At 42.5% G+C, this 27,724-nt stretch overlaps 2 protein-coding genes across 6 annotated transcripts in view; one reads left to right on the forward strand and one right to left on the reverse strand.

Moving 5' to 3' along the window:
• Window positions 1-868: 868 nt before the first annotated feature.
• On the reverse strand, window positions 869-10,606 carry CDC23 (cell division cycle 23; the record flags this gene model as incomplete). The annotated part of the gene is made up of 16 exons (XM_081851210.1): window positions 869-1,587; window positions 2,667-2,786; window positions 3,001-3,079; window positions 3,790-3,851; window positions 4,344-4,419; window positions 4,966-5,085; window positions 5,309-5,462; window positions 5,605-5,686; window positions 6,468-6,565; window positions 6,651-6,828; window positions 7,173-7,305; window positions 7,520-7,625; window positions 7,978-8,020; window positions 8,210-8,347; window positions 9,020-9,092; window positions 10,467-10,606. 16 exons carry the CDS (start codon window positions 10,604-10,606, stop codon window positions 1,417-1,419), a joined length of 1,773 nt encoding a protein of 590 aa, XP_081707336.1. The 3' UTR covers window positions 869-1,416.
• An 11-nt stretch (window positions 10,607-10,617) lies between these two features.
• LOC309335937 (uncharacterized protein) overlaps window positions 10,618-27,724 on the forward strand; it is a 30,567-nt gene continuing 13,460 nt past the window's right edge. Inside the window, exons 1-4 of one of the 5 annotated variants that reach the window (XR_014153811.1) lie at window positions 10,618-10,876; window positions 15,566-15,786; window positions 21,478-21,594; window positions 25,339-25,465. Coding sequence is in view for 3 of the 5 variants with exons in the window: in XM_081851251.1 (XP_081707377.1) it covers window positions 15,766-15,786; window positions 16,684-16,785; window positions 21,478-21,550 (196 nt within the window). In the remaining 2 variants the exon portion in view is untranslated. Of the gene's footprint in view, window positions 10,877-11,108; window positions 11,189-15,355; window positions 15,787-16,683; window positions 16,786-21,477; window positions 21,595-25,338; window positions 25,466-27,724 lie in introns of those variants that run through there. The other 4 variants (XM_081851251.1, XM_081851252.1, XR_014153812.1 and 1 more) reach the window with 4 other exon arrangements.

The raw sequence follows: 27,724 nt of genomic DNA on the forward strand, positions 1-27,724 counted from the left end.
GCTTTTCCCTAGGAGTAAAAATACATTAAAAATAAATGTATTTACAGCCCTTTCATGGCACCTAAAATCAGCTGTGACACTGTCCAATGGTAGGGGTGGCCTTGAATGTTTGAATTTGACAGGACAGATCTGGGCCCAAGTTTGTAGCTCACTGACCATGGATCAGTCTCTCGTAGTCTACCCACCACCACCACCAATTGTGATGATAAAATGAGGGCTCTGTATGAACCCCTGCCTGCAAGGGGCAGATAAAAATTAACAAAATGTGAGTGCTCTAGCCCCAACATCTGTGCTGTACAACAGAAGTCAAAGTTCTGTGTTTTACTAACATAAATGACAAGAATGTGTAGTAAAAACAATTTAATAGTGGAAGCAGAATTCAAGCTTGCTTGATACCATTACCTGCTCAACTGTAGACAAGTCAAGTTTGCATGCCTGAATTCTCATGTCAGCTGAAGAAATTCATACCATTGTTATTCTTTACCACTTATTTTTTCTGCTAAGTCACACTGAGGATAGATCACAACCATTATTTTATGTCATAGGATCATATTCAACAAAACTGCATCCCTGCTAGGATACTAGTTTACAACACCCCAGCTTCTAGTTCAAAGAACTAAGCAATAGTGGTTTTTTTTTCTACTGAACAGTTATGTTGTGTTCCTGGGCAACAAAAATGTGTAGATGAGTTTTGCCACTCAAATAGTGGTGGATACTTCTAGAGCCCGTATATATGGAAAAGCTATGTCAACACTGCACTCTTATCTTAATGAACACATAGAAGTCCCACCACTTCATTGTTACCAGGCTACACAACAGCATCGGCTGCTGTATTAGTAAGGGAAATGATGGGATATGAATTACTACATTTGTGCTAGACAAACGGCAGTCCCTTTGCTCTCTCCATTGGCTCCTTTTACCAGCTAGATAATCTAACACAGCGATTTTGCTTGAAAAGTAACTAAAACCAAAAGGACAAGGGACCAAGTGATGCAAGGACATTCTTTCCATCATGAAATAAGAACGAGGCAGCATCATTTCTCCTCCAAAAGATGACACACTGGTAGCCAGCAAGACATTACGAAGGAATGCCATGAACTTGACAGGCAGAGAAGCAACTCCAATTGATGTCAATAGAGGAAAGTGACCTTGGAATCCCTTCTTACACCAAGATGTCATGCTAGAAAGAAGGGGCATAACAGGAGTAGAATGGATTCAGTCACTCACTATGAAATATGGTGCCACCAGCCTTTGATGCCCGCAATGTAACTATCTTCAACAATGAGTTATCAGCCCTTCTAGGAAGGCATCACTGGATACAGAACTCTCCTTAGAGAGGCAGCATTAGAAGGAAAAACCCAGCCTCCAGCCGGATTACATTTGCAGTTCACATCAGCCCAGAGAGGTAGGCACACTTTAAGGTGTAATATTGGACAAGTTCAGGGGTGACACACGGCGTGTTGGAGTGTTATTGGCAGATAGTGAAGACGGAAGCAAGAAAGGTGTGGCAATCTCTGTGGACGAGGTCTCCCCTTGATTTCGTAACTGTAAGATTTGCCGCAAGAGGGCCTTCCCTTCTTCTCTTGTCTGGAAGAGAAATGAAGTTGCATGAGCAAAGAGCAAACACAGTGCAGTAACTAGAAAGGGGGCACATGGGTGTTCCTGTGCAAAGATCAGCCATTCTGAATTGCAATCAGACTTGTGGTTCAATGTCAGATCTAGCGAGCCTTTAGATACTGCAAATCCCATGATATATTTCTCCCTGAAGTGGCTACTCCAGCAAAATATTCACCAACTCTGGGGTGAGGAACCTCTGGCTCATGTGCCAAATTTGGCCTGCAAAACTGTTTTCTCTAAACCATGCCCACCTGTCCCATACCCAGTGTCCTATGTGACATCAGGTGTGGAGAAGGTAGAGACATGGCTTTGTCAACTGCACAACCAAGTTTCTCTTTAAGAAAGCTGGCTGTCAAGCATTTGGGAAGTGCTGAACAATGAAACTTTGACAGGTGAGGCAGGGCAACCTACCTGTCGATCATCTGATATCACAATGCCACCCACCTGTCAAAGTTGGCCCAATGGGGTGGGGAACGTCTGGCCTGCTGTGCCAAAAGGATTCCCCATGCCAAACCAACTCATCAACAGGATTCTAAATACTTTACTTCCTGTTCATGCTTTCTCTTTATCTATTTCAAGGGCAAGCTGCAGGCCATATAAAGCCCACTAAGAGGTTTTTGGGTGGCCTGCAAGCACATATCTGGACATTTTCATGTTTTATCTATGTAACTAGCAACACATTTCTTACCAAGCAAAAACTAGCTACCTCCATTTTCACAAGGAATGAAAACTTTTTAGCAGATTTCCTTAGTTGCTTTTCACAAAGCTCTTGTCATGATCTGGTGTATTATTGATTGGTTCTATTAGTAGAGGTAGATGGGCGAGCACTCTGACAATCCTGAAGGATTTAGATTGTTGTTCTAGAAAAGGGTTGGGCTTTCAGCCTCTCTTTTAGGTTCTTTCAAAATCCTGTGTAAGTATGACTTAACACATGTGTGGCCTCAAACCATTATAGCCATACCCAAGAGTGGTCTCAGTGGTGGCACTGTGGGTGGAAGCAGGCATGGGACCCAGTGAAGAAGTCCACAGATGATGTGTTGGCTACTCACGTCATTGAATGCACAGCATTTCTGGGCACAGGCTGAGGCTTCATCCCAGAGTTTACACTTGAAATAATATTGAGCCAGGTAGCGGAAGGCAGTGCTTACTTCCAGGTGCTCCACTATCTCCTAGAATAGAATAAAGGTATGGTTCAGGGTAAATTCATTTCTTATATCAAGATTTAGTATTAACCAGGGAGAAACTGAGTATTTACAACTTTTTATTTAAAAAATCTAATTTAAATACAATGTTTTTCTTTATAAAAAAAACACAACACCTGTTTTTATCCACTCTGTATATCCTTCACTCTTTCATTCCCAAAATCATTTGGAACTGACTCACCCCACAAGAATAGATATCTTGTATGTATTTGATATAGCACTGAGCAGCTTGCTCCGATTCATTCAACTGTTCATGAAGCCTGGGAAAGAAGAAAAAAAAGCAAAAGTGTGTTCTTGCTGAAAGGATAAGACCACCACTATAAGAGAAGAAGCTACCTCTTGTCCACTATAAGTATTCAGTATGTAGTTGATGAGATTATCCTAATAACAAATGACATGCTTTGGAGTAAGCCTAGGTAGCCTTTCAAATGTGAGCTGCATTTATAGGGGGGAAAGACATTAAGCAATGTCTTAATCTCTGCGCCTGTTACTCACAGGTATTTCCCAGGGGTCATTTTCATCAAGGTAGGCAAACATCCCATTTCCATACTGTAGCAATTTTAGTTTCATATTTATCTTGATATACATAATAAAATACTTTTTATACTTAGTTTATGTGTAGCCATTTAATTATTGCCAGAACCTCTATGAACGCACATTGTGTGACTCACCAAGAACACATGCGGATACCAAGAACTATGGAAAAACCACTAGTAGTTATCCAGAATATTGCTGCCATAAAGGTCAAAGATAATCTGGAGCACTTCCCCTAATAATTTCCTGGGATCACAAGGACTAAGAGCTATGCAGAAAGACAGGAAACATCCACATCATAACGTCTGCAGACTAAGATTTCGATTTGAAGAGAAACCAGAGTATTGCAGACTAAGATTTCAGTCCAAAAGGCAGTGGTCAGATAAGGAGGTTTTGCCAATCTATCCAAGAAAAACAATATAAAACTACTACTTACTTTGCTAGTTTCACCAGTGCCATTTTTTCCACATCTCCAACAGCATAGGCTCTCCAATAACACTGTCAAGAAAAAAACAACAAATGCAAAAGTGTCTAGTCCAGAGGCAAAGGTGATATCGCCTACTATCCTGCCTAGCAGAGATGAATAGTATGAAGCATATCAGAAGTAACATAATACAAGACTATAGGAGTGATAACTCCAATAAACCTAGCTCCAAGTTTTAGACAATATTTCCCTCTTTTTTTCGAACAGAGAATGAAGAAAAAAAGCCATCAGAAGATCTGATTGCTATTATTACATGGAAGAAAAGTGCAAACAGAATAAAAGCTCAGTTCTGGAAACTGCTCAATTTTTAGCACTTTCCCCCAGTACCTATGTTCCAGCTACATAACCTACATTCACCAGTCCATTCTCAAGAGGCAATGAATGGACAGAGGCAATTCAATTGTTATGACAAAACAGCACAGCAGAAATACACTAGCATTTCCTTTATCTGGTTTAGGATAATACCCATTGCTGCTGCTCAAATGCAAATCCATGTCCCGCCCTACCTTTTTGGCTTCCACTAGCTGATTCAATTTCTCGTAACATTCTCCAAGAGCTACCAGCATACGGGAATCATTGGGCCTATGAGAAACATGAAACTATCAGCTGGCTCACAAAAAGACCGAACAAGCTCAGACTTCTAAAGCTACCTAAAACCCAATGAGCACTAAGCCTCATTTTTAAATCTAACAGCACAACAGTCTTTTTTTTTTTTGGGTCTACATCCCAAAAGAAGAGACTAAAATCAAACACTTAAAACCCAGCTGTTGGGACTTGTTATGATTTCAAAATTGAGTTTTAAAATTTGGATTGTCCCATGCACCCTTCCTTTAACTGTAGAGTAGGGAAGAGTCTGGGAGCAATGGAGAGATACGGGGAGCTATATTAAGTGCCAAATTCTCATTATTTTTTTGCAAAAGATCAGATTATCTTTTAAATGACAGTTAAGATCCCATGCCTCTGGTCAATCTCAAGTCTGCACTGAAACGTTAGATTTTGTAATTTGCAGGGCAGCCAGGGCAATGCACATCCCTATCTCATTTATAGCAATCTGACTCCATACCCTGATAATGGCAGCTATTAAAAAGAGTTAGACACAAGGACAGTATCTATACTGGGCAGTTTTACCTGAGCTGATGGGCCCGCCGATAGTAATAGAGACAGTAAAAGGGCATCTTGAGGATCTCATATGTTTGCCCCAATCCGTACCATGCTCTGTAGTCTCTTTTATTCACTTCTATGGCATGTCTAGAAGAGAGAAAGCCACAGGAATTCTTTGAAAGAGTATACAGGTGTACGGCACAAATGGAGGTAAGATCATAACAGTCTGCATTTGTTTAAAAAGAAATGCACAAGCAGAATCAATTGGGAGAGTAACAACAATAGAAAAATGATCTTGTTAAAAGTACTCCCCACCCGAGGTGGAAACCAGTAGTAAGCCTTCTTTTTTGGAAGGCATCTGCACACGCACCTATATGCCTGAATAGCTGCTGATGTGTTTTTCATTTCCATATATTCGTGTCCCATGAGGGTCCATGCTCCGAGGTATCGAGGATTCAGCTTCAATGCTCTCTGGAAGTAGAGAGCTGCTTTTTCATGCTGTGAGCGCAAACTATAGTAGTTCCCTATGGCAAAAGCACAATGAAAAGTGAGCAGAGAGCAGCCAGGGGCTGGGAAACAACAACTCTACTAACACTCTTTCATGTGAAAGAGGATCATGTCCTGCAGCTTCCTCCCATCCCTCTTCAAGCAAGCAAGGTCTCTCACCAATCACACAGCAGGTCTCCACACGGTACTTGTCAATCTCACATAGGTTGTGGGCCAAATAGCTCAGTTCAGGCTTCATACTCTAGTGGGATAAAGGAAAGCGGTAAGCTTAAGGACAGGAGCCAGTGGGTGGGGGTGGAACTGCAGGGATGGAAACACACTCTTGTAACACCACTGCATGGGGGGAAAAAAGAAGGAACAGCTTTTCAAGCCACAAAATCAGTCAGTAGGTTGTCTGAACTAGGAGAGTACAATGAGAACAACAAATCTTGGGATGTTTGGAAGTCATCAGCAATGGACTACCAAAGACTTGGCAATTTCATACAATATCCAGAATAACTTCACAAACTGGTTCAAGGCAACAGGAACATCTCCCTGTAGCAAATGTTTCCTGATTCTGTTTGCCATTATATTCTCTCACTTGATAGTGCAATGCTGTTATTTCCTTACAGACCAAATTTCCCTACTGGGGTTTACCACTAAGAAAACATGAGTAAGTTTAAGGGATATAGACAGAAAAGTTCTGTACACAAACTGAAGGATTGTGAGCAATTTAAGGTTGAGGTAGGGTCATATGCAGTAGCGGCCAGCATGGTAGTACAGGAAGTGACTGCCTACCTGGCTCCCCAATGCAATGCATCACTGCCAGTTACCAAGACGGCAGGCAGCAGGGAACTCAGCACAATACAGACAGAGCAGCTCAGCCAATCCAATGCTCCTCCCACTGTGCCAAGCTCCCTGCTCCCTCCCACTCTCCCTTTCAGTAACATGGCTTTGGGAAGACTGCTAAGCAACTGTATCCTGCCCACACCACCCACTGCTCAACCTATAATGTAATTCAGATTGAGAAAAAAAGTACTCACCCTGACATAGAGCAGATTAGAGAAGGTGTCCATATTTTCTATCCTGTAAGGGTCTTGTTTTCTTAGTTCATTGAAGATGGACAAAGCTTTATCAATATCTGAGGAAAGAGAAAGGCAGGCACTCAGGGAAAAAAAGCAGGAAACAAAACACCAGAAGGCCCAAATCTGGAAGGATTCACTGACCTCTGATATTGTGATAGGCCACTGCAATCTGAGAGATAATGTAGGTGCTCTTTGAAAATCCTGCATCAATAAGACTCTGGTACTTCTGCAAGGCCTCGTCTATCAGCTGCAGCTCTGTGTAGATGTGTGCCAGGAAGAACTCCTTTATCCAGGTATCTGGCAAGGACAGGAACTTCAGCTGGCAACAACCACAAACAAAGAGGGACACATTTAGAGAAGTAGTCTACAGCAGCCCCCAAGAACTGCAGGAAAGGTTACAACATGGGCTTGGTTCTCTCTACCCACTCAATGGAAAGAATGCTAACATCTCCAACTGCTACTGAATTACTTAAGGTTTGCTGGCAAATTCAAGTATTCCAAATCAGAAAAACCACCAAACACAGTATCGACTTCATGATAGTTCATGGATCAAATTGTACCAGAAAATAGTGGCCAGATCTGAATTTATATCCTGCCTTTCCTCCCAAAGAAATCCAGGGCAGCAATCATCACACACCTGCACCTGAGAATCCCACAAATTACCATTTCTTTGTCCGTGATCAAGTTACAAAGTTCCAGCCAGGCCCCCCAGTGCAATGGCAAAACATGGGTAGCTTCAACAAACACATCAATGGCCTCTTTCACCAGGTCCAGCTTTCGTAACACAACTCCATACCTAGGGGGATACAGAGAAAGAGTAAGAGAAACACTACTAGGGCAAGAGCCTATGCCATCCCCGTGCCCTAGCCTGACATTTTGTGTGGCGAATTGCATGCACACAAACAGACAAGAATCCCTATTCATTTCACAATCCCAACTTCATCATACCTGGATGTAAACATATGGCTATTCCCTACAATATGTCATTAGTGCATCACTTCAGTGCTTACAGATAAAGGCCAAATCCATCCAGCTCTCTGGCTTTGCGTTTCTTGCTAAGCTCTACCCGTAGCTCTCTTAGAACTTCATTCTTCACCTGCCCCTTTTCCAACGGACCTGTAAACAGAGTAATCTCTTATTTGGTACCATTAGCAGCACGTGTTTATAAAAACATTTTTAAATATTGCACTGCAAAGATTCTGCCAAAGTTTTGTTTAGAGCAAAGGGTGGTACTATCGCAAAACGTTTTGAGGACTACTGCTTTAGACAGATGCTAAACTAGCTCAAATACAGAACAATGCATGATGGGGAAAGGGAAGTTAATTTAACAGTTAAATTTTGCTGATGTTTTGCATTTTCTTTTTAAAAAAATCAATCAATAGTTGAAGAAAAAATAAGTTGTAGTCTTGGAAATTGTAAATCAAGCGTCAAAAGCCAAACTGGAGAAAGTTGTATGTTGGTTTCTTACCCAGACTATCCACTGTTTCATCATCCTTCTTTTTTTCACCTGACTGCAAACAAACAAATTTTTAAAAGAATTTTAAGAACCAGCAATTTTCTATCATGAGATGTTCACTGGACATGGGTCCAGCTACTAGAAGCAAAAAGAATAAAACTTCACTTTCTAGATATATCACATAATCTTTATGAAGAGAGGGAGGAAATCAAGGAACGAGAACTGATTTATCTTATTAACTCACCAGGTATCTGGAGTACATATATAGAAAATAGGCCTTCTGGCTCTTGCAGCCCCGGAGGAAGTAAGCAGCCCTGTCATACTCTTTCAGATCAAAGTAAGATTTAGCAAGGGTGTAAGCATCCAAGTCACGAGCATCCTCCTAAGAACAAAAAAAATAAAAAGTTAAATTCCAATGTAATGAATTCCTTAGACACCTTCGTCTGTCAAGCAACAAAAGCAAATGCTTTTCTTGCTTTTGGTTTCCACTGAAAGACAAAATAAAGGGTTGAAAACAGCAGTTCTCAAATAATGTCTGGCTGACCAAATTCCTATTCTTTAATACAATTTGAGCTTCTCTGAGAATAACAGAAAATCAGTTTAATTTTATGATATTTTAAGCTTTGGTGACAAGAGAGCAAAGTGAGAGGGATTAAGCCCACACAAGCTAAAAAGAAGGGATCCTAAGAAAGCAAACTGGTTGCATTAAAAATTGTTTGCCTGGCAAGTGACCCTAGCACTGCTAGAAGAAATATTGGGAACCAAGGGTCCTCTAATCTTTGGATTGCAGCCAGAACCCTTCCCTCCAACTCAGCTACAAAGAACTGAGCATTAAATAAATGCGCACCTCTCTCATCCCTTCCTTAAACAAGTAAAGCATTCAAGTGGATTAGACATGCAAACTGACTTGCAAATGGAGCCTGCTTGTCTTTTTTCTAGCATTACTGTTTTCAATTGCCACAACTTTTTAAAGTTATGATTTTCTAGGATACTACATCAGAGCAGCCTCATCTGTTTTATGTGTTGCAAAAACGAGCCCTCCTCCCGTACGTACCTCTGTGAGTTCAGGTGCAGGAGGCAGCTCATTAAAGGGCAGAGGGTCCAGGGCAAAAGCCAGCTCTGAGGCCCTACAACAAGAAAACCCACTGCAGCTTAAAAAACACCACTTTCTGCCAGTCTGGGTCATAATACAGTGGTACCTCGGGTTACAAACACTTCAGGTTACAGACTCCGCTAACCCGGAAGTAGTACCTCGGGTTAAGAACTTTACCTCAGGATGAGAACAGAAATTGTGCAGCGGCAGCGGGAGGCCCCATTAGCTAAAGTGGTACCTCAGGTTAAGAACGGTTTCAGGTTAAGAACGGACCTCCAGAACGAATTAAGTTCATAACCAGAGGTACCACTGTACTCATTACATACAACAGGGGAAGGGAACCTTTTTCTTTACAAGGGCCATTTTCCCTCATATGCAACTTTCCGGAGGCAGCATGATGCTGGGGTGTGGGTGGGTGTGCGCACATGTGTGTGTAGAGGCAAAGAGTGGGAGGCAGAACTGATGTGATTCTCGCCTTTGTACAACAGGCAGCCTCCTATGTTTCCAGGCTCACTGCATCCAGGCAAAAACCCTTGAGGACACAGAGAAGGACCATGGTAGTGTGTAGCCTGGGGAAGAGCCATAGCCAGGAGGCAGTTTCAAGAGCAGGACACAGCAGCTTGATGAGCTGCACTTGGCCCCCAGGACTAAGGTTCTCCAACATGCACAATAGCATGAAGAGACTCCCCATACACAGGGCTGGATTTAGGTTTGATGAGGCCCTAAGCTACTGAAGGTAATGGGGCCCTTTATATGTCCACCTGTCCTTTGTCAACAACAAATTGTTGCTTTTTTTTTTTTTTTGTTTTGAATATATGTTATATGGTACTTTATGGATCTAACAGGTCCATACACAACACAAAACACTGTTGCTGTATGTAGGTTTTATTTTATTTGTTTTTAGCTTGTATTTTGTACATCCAGGTTTTTTTTTAATTTAAATTTTTGGGGGCCCTCAAGCGAGTGGGGCCCTAAGCTATAGCTTGTTTAGCCTATATGTAAATCCAGCACTGCCCATACATCCTCACATGGCAGGCGGCCTGCAGCCCGATATAGCTGGCACTTCAATGTGCACATTGTATACAGGCCCATCATAAGCTATACTTAAGCAACCTTAGTAACTAGCAGAACGGCGTTCCCCCATAATAGACAGCCAGCCCCCCACTACAATTCAGCTGTGCAATAGCCGAATGACAGCTGGCCATGCCCAAGAGTTAGCAAGCGGCGCGCAGGCTGCCGAGGTCTTTTATTCCTCGCCCTTCCCTATGGCGACAGCATCCCGTCGCCCCAGAGCGCCCCTTGCAGCCTGCGGAGCCCCCCTTTTGCTGGAGACCCTGCACGCAGCCCTCCCGCGACTCGGTGGAGAGCACGCGCAGCCCTTTCTCCGCCGCCGCCACCGCCGCCTCACCACTTCCCGCTGTGCTGCAGGCCGCGCTCCCGGCTCCGCTCCGCCACGTCCAGCAGCTGCTTCTTGATCCCGCGCAGGTCGGAGAAATCCGCACTGGTGGACCCGGCCACAACCGCGGGCGCCGTGGTTGTCGCCGCCATCTTCCCGCAGACGCAAGCGCCGACCAACCAAAGCCAAGCCTCGCTCCTCGGCTCGCGCGCGACGCAGCCCCGCAACCCTATTGGAGGACGCGGCTCGGCTCCTTCACGCGACCTTTGACTAATGAAAACTGGAGGCCTGGAACTCCTGCTCCCTGATTGGCCGAGAAGTGACAGCCTGGAGGAGGCGCGAGTGAGATAAATTCCGAGCCCGCCGATGGTTCTTCCTCCGCATTCCTCTCCTGCAGGATGAGTGTTGTTGCTCTAGCAGGGGTAGGCAAACAAAGACCCAATCGCCTTCTAAATCCGGCCCGCGAAGGGTCCGGGAATCAGCGTGTTTTTACATGAGTAGAATGTGTCCTTTTATTTAAAATGCATCTCTGGGTTAATTTTGGGGCATAGGGATTCGTTCATTTCCCTCCCCAAAAAATATAGTCCGGCCCCCCACAAGGTCTGAGGGACAGTGGACTGGCCCCCTGCTGAAAAAGTTTGTTGACCCCTGCATGGCATGCAGCAGTTTGAACTAGACACCTGCTCCACAATTTAGGGAGCAGATTAGAGTATGTTTATCCTACCTACGTCTTGGTAAAAATTGGTGCAATACCTCGGTATTTATTTCCTTGCATTTCCTAGATATAAGGAAAACAGGTATTTGTACAACATGAATGTGCAATCGGAATGGGCCTAAAGTTCTGTCTCCTATTCCTTTGCAATCCTAGAAACCTAAAAAAAATACCCAAACCCTGCTGGTTTTTGCTTACTGACAAGTGATTGATGGACACAGAGTGTTTTTCTGTCCAGCAGACGCACACCCATCAGCTGTTCCTTAGAATTATTTATTGTATTGCACATAATCCTTGAATAAATCTGGTATTCTATGAAACACTTGGTGCTTTGAAGTTGTAATCCTATGATGCTTTCCTGGGAGTAAATCCCATTGGATTTAGTAGGATTTATTTCTGAGTAGACATACATGGGACACGGGTGGTGCTGTGGGTTAAACCACAGAGCCTAGGGCTTGTCGGTCAGAAGGTTGGCCGCGACTGGGTGAGCTCCCGTTGCTCGGTCCCTGCTCCTGCCAACCTAGCAGTTTGAAAGCATGAAGTAGATAAATAGGTACTGCTCCAGCGGAAAGGTAAGCGGCGTTTCCGTGCGCTGCTCTGGTTCACCAGAAGCACTTAGTCATGCTGGCCACATGACCCAAAAGCTGTATGCCGGATCCTCGGCCAATAAAGCAAGATGAGCGTCGCAACCCCAGAGTCGTCTGTAACTGGACCTAATGGTCAGGGGTCCCTTTACCTTTAGACATACATGGGATTGCATTATAAACCTGGATGATCCTAGTCTTGTTATTACACATACAGCCCAAATCTAACCATGCTACTCAAAAGATTCATTAATTTTAGTGGAATGTACAGCCAAACAGGGTTTTAGTTGTACCATGAATTATTATTTTTTGGTATGGTATGATTTTATTGATTTTACAAATAATCCAGGCTGAGGCAGATAAATTCCAAAGCCATATAGATTGGTATGGGTAGAAGCTCTGAAGTAAATGTTCTGATATCATCTAATAAAATAGAAATGACAATTTGTGAATAATTTAGAGATAAAAGGAGGATTCAGTAACTATATCTCATGTATGGTTTTTGTGGGTATGTAGATGTAGTTTATTCTGCATTTATGGGTTTTTTGTTGGGGGTGTTTACATGGCCTCCCATGGAAATGACTTGATGGTAGTGAAAATATCTGTTTTCGTGCTTGCCAATCAGAAGGTCAGCGGTTCAAATCCCCACAATGGGGTGAGCTCCCGTTGTTCGGTCCCTGCTCTTGCCAACCTAGCAGTTTGAAAGCACATCAAAGTGCAAGTAGATAAATAGGTATCACTTTGGCAGGAAGGTAAACAGCGTTTCCATGCGCTGCTCTGGTTCGGACACGGAAGCTGTCTGCGGACAAACGCCGGTTCCCTCAGCCTATAGAGTGAGATGAGCGCCGCAACCCCAGAGTCATCTGAGACTGGACCTAACGGTCAGGGGTACCTTTACCTTTACGTAAGCTGCTGGGATTTCCCTACACTATGCTTAGTCTATCACTTGCAGTTGCTGTTTACTTCTGCGTGAGTTAAGAGTCCATAGTCTCTGGCTGGACTACACTTCTCATCCAGTTGGGCAGTAAGTCCTGCAGCAGGGGATGCTAGGAGTTGTGGTCCACCAGTGTCTGCTGGAGGCTACTCCAAGAGTGCTGCAGGAGACCCCTAGCGGTGCAAAAGTGTATTCCGTTTCTGACCTCACAAAAGAAATAAACAAGACATAGGGTGCTTCTATGCAGATGCTCTTTTCAGGAGGGATTCACATACTAGTAAATTCAGGATGTGCAATTAAAGTTGATCTGCAGGTCTTCCAAAACAGTATTATCTTTCCCTATTGCAGGTTTGTTGTGCAATAAGGAAATTGAGAGCAAAATGCTGTGGAACGTGTGAGAAAACACTTGTTTTGATGTCACATCTAGCCTCTCCACAAACAAATCTGAGCAAATGCTCATTAAACTGCTGACATTGTCTAATTGCTTAGCAATCATATCAGGATGAATGCTCAATAAACAGGGTGTCTGGCAGTGCCCCGAGCAGAAAAAGGGCCTTTTTCAAAAATTGGACATTGTATGCAGCCTGAATTAGTAGCAATGGATAGATGCCAGTTGCAAATAAATATTATGCAAGTGTGGTCATTCCAAAGTTTTTAGCCTTATTTACTAAATATAAGTAAAAACGGGCATGCCTAATTAGATCACTCTGTAGGCCCTAGAGTCTAATGCATCAGGAAATTTTCTAGTCCAAACTGAAAATTCCCCTAAATTGTATGGAGTAATTCTGAGGTTTCCAGAAAACCCATATTACTGGAAAGAACTTGTTTTGTTTCTTTACAAAGCTCTTTCTTCCTGCTACTCTTTAAAAAGCTTCCTGCATATAACCCTCTCTCCAAAAAGACAGAGTGCTGATTTCTTTTGCAACCTCTCGCCACTCTGAATGTCTCCACAGAGATGGGAGAATTAATATTACAGTTTTCCACACACATACCCTCCCTTCTCACACTCTAGTCTCTGTCATAAGGGTTCTAAGTTAACACCATAATGATCTCACAGAGGTGTGCATTAGAGTCAGAAGTCAGCACCATAAAATAAGAGCATTGATTAGCGTGATGCAATCAGACTCGCACTTTGATTATCATGCTGGGGAAATGTTCTGATATCTTTTAAATCAGCAATTGTCAATGGTCTATGGCAACAGGGAGCTATATACAGATAACTACGTAGTTAGGAAGTGTACAGTTATTCAGCACCCTGTCTGAGGTGTTTTCTGAAATGGATATTGCTTTGTGTGGTTTGCAACATGTTCTTATGCAAAATTAGGCTGACCAAAGCCTGCCGCTTTCAGTTGGTTGACATAGACCTGAAGTACACATCATACCTTTAAAGGCTTTACAGGGCGAGCAGCAACATAGGCAAGTGAGGATCCTGCTTACAGAAGCAGACCCAGAAAGGAGGTACCAGGTGGTGCTCCATTGCCCTGCCCAAGGAGGTTCTGAAATGTCGTATTAAATTGGGGAAGGGAGAAAGGTCACTTGGTTGAGGACAATTCAATTTGCATCCAATCTGATCTCTGCGGGTAGTAGGGCTGGGCGATACAGTGATACCTTGGGTTACAGACGCTTCAGGTTGCAGACGCTTCAGGTTACAGACTCTGCTAACCCAGAAATAGTACCTCAGGTTAAGAACTTTGCTTCAGGATGAGAACAGAAATTGCGTGGCAGTGGGAGGCCCCATTAGCTAAAGTGGAACCTCAGGTTAAGAACAGTTTCAGGTTAAGAACAGACCTCCGGAACTAATTACTGTGGTGCCTCGCAAGACGAAAAGAATCCATTCCACGAGTCTCTTCGTCTAGCGGTTTTTTCGTCTTGCGAAGCAAGCCCATTGACGGCTTAGCGGATTAGCGCTATTAGCGGTTTAGCGGCTTTTAGCGGCTTTTAGCAGCTTATCGGATAAGCAGATAAGTGGATAAGCGGCTTAGCGGCTTAGAAAAAGGGGCGGGGAAGGGGAAAAAACTAGCAGGAACTCGCAAGACATTTTCGTCTTGCGAAGCAAGCCCATAGGAAATTCGTTTTGCGAAGCACCTCCAAAACGGAAAACTCTTTCGTCTAGCGAGTTTTCCGTCTTGCGAGGCATTCGTCTTGCGGGGCACCACTGTAAGTTCTTAACCCGAGGTACCACTGTATCTGATTTTCAAGATCGTAATATATCACCAACTAAACATCACATTATACCAATATATCACAATGACTGAAATAAGGATGGAGCTATGTAGAGGCATTGGTTTTCCCCACATCATGATTTTTGCCAGTGCCTGCTCTTGTGATTCACTACCCCCTGCAAGGAGGTAGGGAAGAGCTGAGTCAGCAGCATTAAAAGAGGCTGCATGAATTGAAAGAAGCATTGGCTGGCTTCACAGTTTTTCCCCCATTGCGAGTTTTGCATAACACATGATTTGTGATATATTGCCAGGTTAAAAATTATGAAACTGATATCACAGTATGGACTTCAAACCAGTTTGGGACAATATATCAGACCCTCGAAGTGTCCCTATTTTCCAGGGACATCCCTGATTTAGAGTAGCCATCCCTGTTTCTTATTTGATCCTGGAATGTCCCACTTTTCCTTAGGATATCCCTATTTTCATTGGATAAATGTTGGAGCTGTCTGCAGGCAATCCTGTATAGGGAAGGTTTTTTTAATGTTTAATGTTTAGTGTTTTATTATGTTTTTATATATGTTGGAAGCTGCCCAGAGTGGCTGAGGCAACCCAGTAAAATGTGTGGTGTATAAACAGTAAAATTATCATTATGGAATGGGACGTCCCTATTTTCATCAGAGAAATGATGGAAGGTATGATATATCACCCATCCCTTGCAGGTACCATACCTATCAGTGTCAGCTGCAGGAGGCAGTGGAAGACAGGAGTGCCTGGTATGGTATGGTCCATGGGATCACGAAGAGTCAGACACGACTAAACGACTAAACCACAACGAAAAGGCCAGCTTTATCATCCCATTGTTCTGACTGGCTATTAGGCGGCTTGTTGAAGGTTTGGGCACTTCTGGTTGGCATGTGCCATGTGCACACAAGCAGACTGGGTAAGTGATTTAATTGATGGACAGGCAGCTAGATCTAAATTTATAAGGCCTCTCTCTTAGCAATTCCCCTCGGACAGAGCTGAGTGCTCACATTATTTTTGGTTCCAGTTAGTGAGCAGAAGATGGCGCTTTGGGCTTTTCCTTGAAAGCTGGAGTGAAAAGGGCGAAAGGGTACTGATTGCTAAGAGTTCAGTAATCCAATTTCTCCAGACTGGCTTCATAATGAGAGCTCATAATTCATTCTGTCACTCTACTATGTAATAGATGCACCTTTTAAGTGACACCCAGGGCTGGCTTTTAAAGCAGGAGGCTAATTAAATACGCCGCGCATGAAGCTGATAACATCTGAGAGAGCTGCAGATTAACTTAGCTGACATTAAGTGGGGAGACGTTGGGAAAGCAGGAGTTAGTTCATCACATCATTGCACAATGGCACAATTTCAGACTAATAATCTCTGCTCTCCCCTGGAACAACCTGCTAGTGAGAGAATGACCGAGAATCAATAAAAAGATGAAGGGTAATGTGTCCATTACATGAATAAATTGCTAAGATGCAACAATTATTGGGCTATGAGCGTTTATTTGTAAGGTTATGGACCCCAAGCCCACAGTTTATGCTAAGAGAAATTCAGCCAGAATAATCTTTGATGGGGCAGAGAGCATTGTGCAGAAGTGCACCAATGTTGCATACTTATGAACAAATTTCGAACTCCTAAGAGGAACGGAAAAATCATTGTCCATCTATAACAGCTAGTAATGCACATTTGTACTGTATCTGAATTTTGTGTGTTAGTTGTATTCATTTTAATGGGTTTTTACACAAACCTCTTGTGTTTCTCAATTCCATTTCTGTCTAAAGATAACTAGATTACGTTTAACCTTTGATTACTTGGACAGGCTTGCCAGTCTGAAACCAACGTTGGCTCTCCTTTTAGGGTTTCTCTGGGCAGTATCTTTCTCAACCAATTAATTGGAAATGCTGAACCCAGCCAGGAGCGGGTGGTTAAGGAACTGGAAATGAGATTTAGCAAACAGCACTTCTTAAGCTGTACTGTAGGTCTTTCTAGGACTTATTCCCACTGTATAGGATTGCATCTTTAATCTGTTTTGCCAATTGGTAAATTGCTTTCTGCTTTGGAGTCTCTTATTTTCTTGGCTTCTTATCTGTCTGTACTTCAGCCTGTCTCTATTTGCCTGCTCTTCTCTATTTTCTTGATACTCTTTTGTTGGTCAGATTAATCCTATTTAACACTTCATCCATTCTCTCTCTTTATCTTTCCCCACCTACTCACATTACCACCCCTCTCTCCTTGCAAGTGTTTGAACAGTATCTGGAAATGTGTATTTTCTCCCCAAACCTGAAATCTCCACCTCTTCTCCCATCCTCGCCTTCCCGCTCCCTTTCCTAATAGTCTTATCTTTCTCAGATCAAGAACCTGTGGGCAGGGTTTGCTCTTTTTAACTTAATATTGTGCAGTGATGGGTGGTGATTGAGGATGATGATGATTACTATTCTAAAATAGGGCACTACTCAACTGATGTTTAAGGTAAAGGATCCCTGGATGGTTAAGTCCAGCCAAATACGACTATGGGGTGTGGTGCTTGTTATGTAGTGAAGTTCTCACCCTGGGCCAGCAGGGGGATACTGTAGATAGTTATGCAAATAAGGGATCAAAAGTGACGTTCACTGATTGGATAGTTTTAGAAAATTGTTACAGTTACGTTGTACTGGAGCTCTATATAAGGAGGCTGACTGAACCCTTCAGTTCAGTTCTGTTCTGGCCTGTGAATAAACAAGAGCTGTTTGAAGAATCGCTGTGTCGTCTCATATGTTCACCCACAACTTAACAGTGCTCATCTCGCTTTTCAGTCTGAGGGAGACGGCATTGTCCACAAACAGCTTTCCAGGTCATGTGGCCAGCATGACTAAACCGCTTCTGGCGCAATGGGATATCGTGAGCGCATGGAAACACCATTTACCTTCCCACTGCAGCAGTACCTGCTCACCCTGTCACACAGATTTGAACTGCCAACCTCCTAATTGGCAAGCCCAAGAGGCTCAGTGGTTCAGACGACAGTGCCACCCACGTCCCAACCAGAATAGAACAGACCCACAATAATGTATACATACGTCACTCAGCACAGCTCCCACTGCTGTCTTCTCAGCATAAAGACTTGTAGATAAGACCATGGGGTCTTATCTACAGCAAGTCCTGTTTAAATTGTATCCTAAGTGATTCCATTCTACCTTGTGTGCATTAGCCCTTATGATAAACTACTACTAGCAACTGAAGTAGCAAGACTCCAGGCTCACATCTCTTATTTGCCTACGTTTATAGTTCTAAGATGTGAGAGTATGTCATATTTTGGTCTGATGTGCATAGAACAAGCTGCAAAACTTAACCTTTTTTATTTTATTTTATTTTATTAACAGGTGTCTAAATTTGAGGCCCTGTTTGAGATGGAGGCCCCAAGCCAAATGGCCCTCCTGGACCCATCGCTAAGAGGTCCTGTGTAGACATGCCCTAAATAAGCAGGTGTTGCTGTAGATAGCAGCTGCAACAACTGTGGTGTCTCACAGTATACTAGTGAGGTCTGAATGATGGTCCACAATTTATCCTCAAGCACAGTAAGTGTTATGTACTGAAGTTCTCACCCTGGGCCAGCAGGGGGATACTGTAGATAGTTATGCAAATGAAGGATCGAAAAGTGACGTTCAGTGATTGGATAGTTTTGTATGCAAATGAAGGATCGAAAAGTGACGTTCAGTGATTGGATAGTTTTAGAAAATGGCAACAGTTACATTGTTCTGGAGCTCTATATAAGCAGGCTGACTGAGCTCCTCAGCTTAGTTCAGTTCCAGCTTACAAAATAAAGAGCTGCTTTGGAGAAATCGCTGTGTCGTCTGCTATGTCAACCCACAACTTAACAGTAAGAGCGAGTAATTTTTAATCAGCTGCTCAGCAGGGAGAGAGGTGCCACACAGGACCACAGAAAATGGGGGAATAGATTCCCAGGATTAAAACCCACAGCCAGTGTGTGTGGAAATGTCATGTAATGGGCATTGTGGGTTGCTTCTTCAGTAATGAGAGAGAAAGAGCTTACAAGGCATTGAGGTCTTGCAGATGCTTAGAGATTGATGAGAACTCTTAACACAGAGTTCCTGAGACTGTAGAAAAAGGTTTCTTAAAATTAGATTCAGAATTCAAACTTGGAACATGATAGTTATTGAGAGTGGATTTCCCTCATACATTTTTATCTCTCTTTAAATTGTGGTTGGAATTGATACCAGAATCAGCGGATTTACCTTTAATTAGAAAACTTTGAAGACTATTTTGAGCTTGGGTTTTATTTATGCAGGGAAACAGAAGGATGTGATCCTTTAACAGCTGTTCACATGAACTCCCGAGTTCACTCCTAGTTACCGCAATGATAGAATGAAGATGGAGAATATTCAAAATACAAGATAAAAATTATTTTTAACTTACAGAATATGTCTGTAATGAGCACAAAATCTCCAGCATGATAAATGAGATGTGAAAGATGTCTTGGGATCTACTATTCGCAATTTTATCCCCTGGGATAATATGGGATGTATTTCCATAAGACATAGAAAGGCAGAACATACATTAAATATGAAAAATACATATTCTTTACAATGCACAATTGACCTATGGAACTAGGTTCCTCTGGGAGGAAGAATGGGATATAAATTCAGTAAATAAAAATAAAAGTCAACTGCCCCAATAGATCCCTGAAAATACATAAATGTATAACAAGTAGAGCCAGGAGGAATTATTGAAGATGGTTTTTTTAAAGTGTTTTAAAACTACTTTGGAGCAAAGTGCTGGTGTGTTAGACACTTGGAACATTCCCTGCAGGCAGATATATCCTTAATTGGGTCCAGGTCCAGATTAATCACTATGCCAAACACGCTGCAGAATGGTATTAAGCTCCTGTAGTAAAGCTGGGGTAGCTATGCTCCCCCCCCACCCCCACCCCCGTTCTAATTTACCAAAGATGCCTGAGGTGTCAGAATTAGGAGAGAAATAAAAAGCAGCATAATACCATTCTATCAGTATGTAGATGAACAGGGACAGGGTCCAAAACTAACCACCAGAACATTTCCTCCCACCCTTTGGTAATGTTTTATATTGGTAATGTTTTTCACTTCATAGTACTGTAGCACATTAGTATATGCTGTCTGATCTTCTCCCCTTCAATTTAGTTCAATTTCCGTTTTTCCCTAACTAAATGTAGGCACTCTGTACCAATTATTATTGCTACTTATCATTCTCTAACAAAATGCCCATAATTTTAGAAGCTATGTGGTATGTGAGGGATGGGCCCTTATATGGACACTCTGGACTAAGCAAGAGGACTCTGTATGCACTCTGTACATGAAGAAATATCACCACTTCCAGGGCACAGGTGGGCAGCCTGTGGCCAGGGACTGACTTTTGAAAATGTATTTCCCCCTCTTTCTATGTAGTTTCATAATGATTGTAAGTGGCAGACCCTTATTTGAGAAAAATAAACTGATGTGGATTTATTTATGTTATGTTTTTCCTAGTGATGTTGCTTGGGGAGTGCGTGGTGCTGTGGTCTAAAGCACTAAGCCTCTTGGGCTTGCCGATCAGAAGGTCGGCGGTTTGAATCCCCGTCACAGAGTAAGCTCCCATTGCTTTGTCCCGTATCCTGCCAACCTAGCAGTTCGCAAAGCATACCAGTGCAAGTAGATAAATAGGTACCACTGTGGAGGGAAGGTAAACAGCATTTCCATGTGCTCTGGCACTCATCATGGTCCTTCATACGCCAGTAGCGGTTTAGTCATTCTGGCCATATGACCTGGAAAGCTGTCTGTGAAGCAAAATGAGCGCCTCACATAACAACAACAACAACAACAACAACAACAACAAATCATTTATATTCCACACATCTGGCTGGATTTCCCCAGCCACTCTGGGTGGCTCCCAACAGAACAACAACAACAACGTGATAAAATATCAAACATTAAAAACTTCCCTAAACCCCGCAGTTGCTTTTGACTGGAGTTAACCATCCAGGAGTCCTTTACCCTTTTTCCCTACTTGGCATGTCTTTGGGAAATATGGTAATATTTCAAGCCAATTACCACTGCCTTTAACTTTTAGTTCTCTATGTTACATGATTACTGCTTTGCAAAAGTTTGTAAATTATATGAATATTCTGTATTCATTATTTTTGGGAGGGGGCTCAAACAAAATGGAAAACCATAAATTCAATTATGCTTTTTTAATGAAAAGGTAAGTTACAAAGAATAGAAAAAATAGAGTAATAGTATCAAAAATAATGTTATTGTTTTATTTATTAAATATATAGAAACTTCTTATGGCATAGGCTTCTGTGAACTAAAGGTCATTTCATCAGCTACAACTTAGATGAGAGCCAGTATGGTACAGAGGGTAGTGTATTGGACTTAGGGTTTAGAAGACCCATGTTCAAATCCCCGTTCAGCCATGAAGCTCACTGGGTGAACTTGAGCCATTCACTGCCTCTCTCAGCCTAACTCTACCTTACAGGGTTGTTGTGGGAATAAAATGTACATCACGTTGAACTCTTTGCAGAAAAGCGGGATATAAATGTCAAAGTAAATAAAATGATAATAAATAGTTTAATGTGACACATGACTTTATGTTGCTTTTCCTGCAGGAGACTAATGCAGCTCCCCTGCAAAAGAATAGAAAGGCGAGACTGGAGAACATCTGTAAAATAAGCTTGAGAAGTAAGTGCAAACAAGAAGCTCCATGATGTGCCTCAGCTTCTGAGGTAAGTTGAGCCCTGTAGAGGGGGCTAAAGCTGCAGCAACTGCAGGTCCTTCACACACGGCCTGGTGCTGGTTGCTATAGCAGGCAATTATGTACCACAGTTCCAACTCCAGCCTCCAATTGTCTCTCTCTTCCACCTCTCTGCTCATTTCCCCTCTTTACCCCTAGCTAGACATCTTATAAATCAGCTGCTTTGTGTTGCAAAAACCAGACAGGCCGTTTCATTGGCTGTTGCCAGGAAGATGTCTCATGTGACTGAGGTACACACACATCCGCATGGTCCTTGGTGGTGGTGATGATTAGCTCTCAATCTGAAGCATCTACTATCTGGAGAGCCTGTTAACATGAGTAATAGAACACAGAGTTTGACTTTCCAATTATTTGATGCAGTGCTATCTGTGCTCCAGCCCTTAGGGGACAATCAATGACAGAATACACTTAAGGGAAAGCAGGGAGCAGCACTGATTGAAAACAGACCCTTCCTCATTACAGAAATGGCAGTAGCAAACCATTCATTGCAAGAGTTTATTTATTCCTGTCATCTTTTGCTGGCAAAAGGTGCTAGGCTGTTAGCCCTCGAGACAATTCTTCCATCTGCAAACCTAGAGCCCTGTGCAGCAGAAGCCATATCTCATGGCTGCATTTCAAAAAACAAGGATTATTTCTGTGACTGATAATGAAACCTCGTCTCCATGGCTTTTTCAGACTGTGACCTCTGTTGAGATTGAGGGCTGGTGGCTAGGTTGTATGGTGAACTAGGAACACCTGAGAGCTAAGGCATTATGAAATTATCTTTCTGCATGGAAGGTACTAAGTGGAAATGCAATAGGAACCGGTTACTCTCAGCATGTGCTCAATGTAAACTAGTGATAAAAACAGTAGAAGAGCCTGCTGGATCAGGCCAATGACCCATCTAGACCAGCATCCTGTTCCCACAGTGGCCAACCAGATGCCCATGGGGAACCTGCAAGCACATGAGCACTCTCCTCTCCTGTGGTTTCCAGCAACTGCTATTCAGAAGCTTTACTGCCTCCAACTGTGAAGGGACTGCATAGGTGCTACTGGGGTCCCGTGCAAATTTCTGTATCCTAGGCTGGATCTAGACACATCAAAGAAGCGTTTCAGGTAGGGAAGAAATGGGACTCTGCAGCATCATCTAGTGGCACATATACAACGCATATGAATCGCTTTTTCTTTACCGATCTAGCTGAGTCCCCAATACAGTGGTACCTCAGGTTACAGACGCTTCAGGTTACAGACTATGCTAACCCAGAAATAGTACCTCAGGTTAAGATCTTTGAGAACAGAAATCGTGCGGCAGCAGTGGGAGGCCCCATTAGCTAAAGTGGTACCTCAGGTTAAGAACAGTTTCAGGTTAAGAACAGACCTCCAGAACAAATTAAGTTAGTAACCTGAGGTACCACTGTATCTCTTATGCGAACAAAGGAGCTCCCAGATTATCACTATTTTTGAGTAGAATTCAGTCACATACCAGCAAAGGATCAGACTTCTGAGATAAGGAAAATGACGGAAAATGTGGGATAACACTTGCTTTGATGCAACATCGTCTAGCCTCCCCACAAACCAATCAGAATGAATGTTCATTAAATAGCCAATGTTGTCTTATTTCATTGCAAACAAATCAGGATGAACATTCAACCTTAATAAACAGGTTGTCTGGAAACATAGTATATTTATATCAATCTGCAAGCCATGGAGATTTTCCCACTTCTTGTCATCTATGAAAAGTCACTTGCCTTATGAGTGAGTTGGGGGTCTCAATCCACACAGAGTGCACTGGGCCCAGAATATCCTGTTGGCACCCCTAAATGACAGGGTCTTGAGAATGCTCACTGAAATGAGATTGTTTTCCGAGCCCAGGGAAATTTATCTGATTTATAGTTTGTCCCTTGTTTCAGAACTAATCATCATGCTTTTCCTGAATTAATGTATGTTCTACTCATGATTCTGGGGTAACCTAATAGTATGCTAAATTTATTCATTTATATCCTGTCTTTGCTCCTTAGAAATATATATATTTTCTCAGCCAATCTTTTCTCTAGGCACTGATAAGACACAGAGTTTCTGCAAGATTGCGGCATCACCTGTCTTCAAACTATGCCACAGAATGTGTCAGTAAACCCCTACACACACTGCCATGCATTGGTAATTCCAATGTGGTGTACAAAAAATAAGAAAATGTGGGGAACTATGAAATGTCTCCATTGAGTTGTGAAGTAGCTAAAAATGCAGAAGGTCAGAAAAAGGCTCCAATTCCAGAAAAATATTTCTTTATAATTTAAAATATTTGAAGGCCCTGTCCCTGTACCTGCCATAGGGGTGTGCACCAACCATAAAATCTGGCTTGGATCACAATTCATTGTTTCGTAAAACAGTCCGTTCTGGATGGAACAATTTCAGTGGCTGCTGGATTTGTATCAGGAGTTCAAGTCTGCTTCATTTCACCTCATGGGAAATTTAAAAAAAAAACACTTTTTCTCTTTTGGCAGAAGTAGATGGCATTTGCATGCATAGTAGCTCATCACAGTGGCTAAAGCCTAATTACAGGCAAAGAGGTCCAGGGTCTTTAATATGTGACCTCATCCCCCCTCCAAAAAAGGAACCAATTGTAACTTTTAAATTTGGGGGCAAAAATGGATGACATGTATATTCTGAGGGCAGGTTTACGTTTAGGGTGGGAATCATCACTCATTATATTTAGTGGCTGAAAATTGCATATATTATAGATACACTCCTGTTGGGCATGGGGAACCTGCCAAATTGCAGACATATAGGTGTAGGGACTTTGTGCTGGGCGCCTTTAAAATGGATTTTGGAGTAGAAAGAACTAAGGGATTCACTTTCTGAATATAAAAATTCCCTTTGATTACAAGCTTGACCTGTCAGCCATTATGGAGCTCTCCTCCTGTGCCTTTTCACTGTTTGCTCTCCCTTCCTCCATCACCCCACCCAGATATTATGGTATCTTTAGAGACATTACTTTTGCTTTCAGCAGACACTTGTCTGCTGTATTTTTTGATGTCTGGATCGCTGAAGTCCCACAAAGCACTTCAGGGCTCCTTGCTTTAACTTGTACCATATTGTGAAGATCCTGCTTCACCTCTGACAAGTTCAAAATGCCTTCACAAAGTATCCCATTTTGATTTGGGATTTGAAATTCATCTGAATCTGCTCTCACACACAGGCAGGAAAGTAGGGCTTCTGAGGCAGGTCTTGGGCTGTGGGCACAGGCAGTCATCATGAATCCTTGTCCCAAAACATTTAGGGCTTTAAAGTTCAATTGCAGCACTTTAAGTTGGGCCCAGAAATGCACAGGCTGGTCTCTACATGCCCTAATAGAATTCACCTCCTGATCAAATTTGTTAAGTACTCTTTTAAAGCAGTCAGTCGGTTAAACCACAGGAGTGCTCTAGACAATGGTTGCAGAAGACACCATTGCTAAACCACTTACATGGCAATCATGCTATTGATTATAATGGGAATATATGCTGCTTAGTGGCTCAGCTATAACCCAAAAGCTACATTAAACTGGCTAAATACTCTTAGGGTGCAATACCAGTTTGAAATGCTTGTTTAATATGCAATAAAAATGCAATTTCACTGAGGTCTGATTATTCTGCACCTCTGCCCTGATCTGCTTGCTGCATGAGTGCCTCTCTCTTTCTTCCTTAAAAAAACAACACCCCACACCTCATTTTTCTGCATTTCTCTCATACCTTTTCAGCACTTAATTCCAGGCATCTAGTGATCAGTCTCTGACTTCACCATTACAACATGATGACTTCATAGTTGGGTTCAACGTGTCAAGAATGCTATTAATCTTTCCCCGCTTGGGTTCATATAACTCTCAGGTGAGATGAGTGATACAGTTAATAAATTGGGATGGAATAGCTGCAGTTGTCTCTAGGGCACTCTGATTCATGCAATGTAAAGACAGACACCTCGTCTTCAGCTCCTTCTTTTATAAATGCCCCAGGAATCCATTAGCAAAATGCACAATATCCAAAGCCAGCCAAAAAGCAGTCTTTGTTGCCGTCACCAGTGCATGCAGCAAACTCCAAATCTAAAAACAAATTGAATCAGAGCTCTGAGATTCCACATGTGCTCAAATCCTGTCTCATCCCCAAAGGAGCCGTTATAGGAGGAAAAGTTTGGTAAACATTACTTTGGAACAGAGTTGAGTTGTATTGATTAGATGTGAAGTGTCTCCAAAGTACAGTGGTACCTCGGGTTAAGAACTTAATTCATTCCAGAGGTCCATTTTTTAAGCTGAAACGGTTCTTAACTTGAGGTGTGCTTTCACTAATGGGGGCCTCCTGCTGGCGCACAATTTCCGTTCTTATCCTGGGGCAAAGTTCTTAACCTGGAGCAACCACTTCCTGGTAAGCAGAGTTTGTAGCCCGAAGCATCTGTAACCCAAGGTACCACTGTACAGTCATACCTCGGGTTGCGAACGTGATCCATGCAGGAGGCATGTTTGCAACACGCAGCATTCGCAGCCTGAAGTGCCACGTCTGCACACAGGCGTGATGCGATTCGGCGCTTCTGCACATGTGTGTGACGTCATTTTGTGCTTCTGCGCATGTGCGAGCGCCAAAACCCAGAAGTAACCCATTCCTGTACTTCCAGGTTCGGTGCGGTCCGCAACCCGAAAACCCAAGGTATGACAGTACCTCCCTTTTGTTATGCACCTAAATACAGGCACCAGAATGCTAATTAAGGCCAGAGGGTGGCAGCTATGTAGATATCCATCTGCTTGGTGCTTTACCCAAAACAAACCCCAAAAGTGGAGTTAACAGATGGTGTGGTGAAGCAACAGCTGAACTTTGCTGCCCTATACAAGCAGGCCAGCCTCTGGTTTCAGTGCTCAGTGCCAGCTAGTGGCTTTGGGACTTATTGTACACCTCAAATGCCAAAGACCATGGATGTGATTGCACACTGCATGAACAAAACTACAGTTGCAGGCTTGATGGTGGCTTTTAGGGAGCAGCATTGTAACTTTCGATTCCCCACCCCCAAAAAATAATAATGTATTTTTTTAAATGATATTTATTAAGGCTTTTTTTAATACAATACATAAAAATAAATCAGTATAACATATATCTCAACATAGTTTCACCACTTCTTTGGACTTCCTCTCATCTCCCGCTCCTACCTTCATTCCAATAAAATTTTGCCAGCAATTTATCATCCTAATTCCACTCTTATTATCTAACTTTCTAATCTCCAACACCCTATGACCAAATCTTAGTAGATTAAATATAATCTAATAATTGTTCAAAATTTTTTTTTAAATTCTTAAGTAGCTTATCCTCATAACTCCATTCTAGTTTAGTGGTGCCAAATTATTTATGATCCAGCATCCTTCTTAGCATTCAACCAAGTTACAATGTTTTTGCAAATAAGTCTTAAATTTCTTCCAGTCTTCTTCCATCCTCTCCTCTCCCAGGTCTCGGATTCTGCCAGTCATCTCGGCTAGTTCCATGTAGCCTATCAGTTGCGTCTGCCATTCTTCCAGTGTGGGTAGATCTTGGGTTTTCCAATATTTAGCGATGAGTATCCTTGCTGCCGTTGTTGCATACAGAAAAAAAGTTCGGTCCTTCTTTGTCACCCTCTGACCGACAATGCCCAAAAGGAAGGCCTCTGGTTTCTTAAGGAAGGTATACTTAAATACCTTTTTCAGCTCATTATATATCATTTCCCAAAAGGCCTTCACTTTAGGACAGGTCCACCAGAGGTGAAAGAATGTTCCTTCATTCTCTTTGCATTTCCAACATTTATTATCAGACACATGGTATATTTTTGCAAGTTTGACTGGGGTCATGTACCATCTATACATCATTTTCATAACATTTTCTTTCAAAGCATTACATGCAGTGAAATTCAACCCAGTGGTCCACAACCTTTCCCAGTCCTCGAACATAATATTATGCCCAATATCCTGTGCCCATTTTATCATAGCCGATTTGACCGTTTCATCTTGTGTGTTCCATTTTAACAGCAAGTTATACATTCTTGAGAGTACCTTAGTCCTAGGTTCTAACAGTTCTGTTTCCAACTTCGATTTCTCCACCTGGAACCCTAACTTTTTGTCATTTTTAAAAACTTCT

The sequence above is a fragment of the Podarcis erhardii genome, assembly GCF_964252035.2.
Source record: "Podarcis erhardii genome assembly, chromosome: 2".
In the NCBI taxonomy this organism is placed as follows: Eukaryota; Metazoa; Chordata; class Lepidosauria; order Squamata; family Lacertidae; genus Podarcis; species Podarcis erhardii.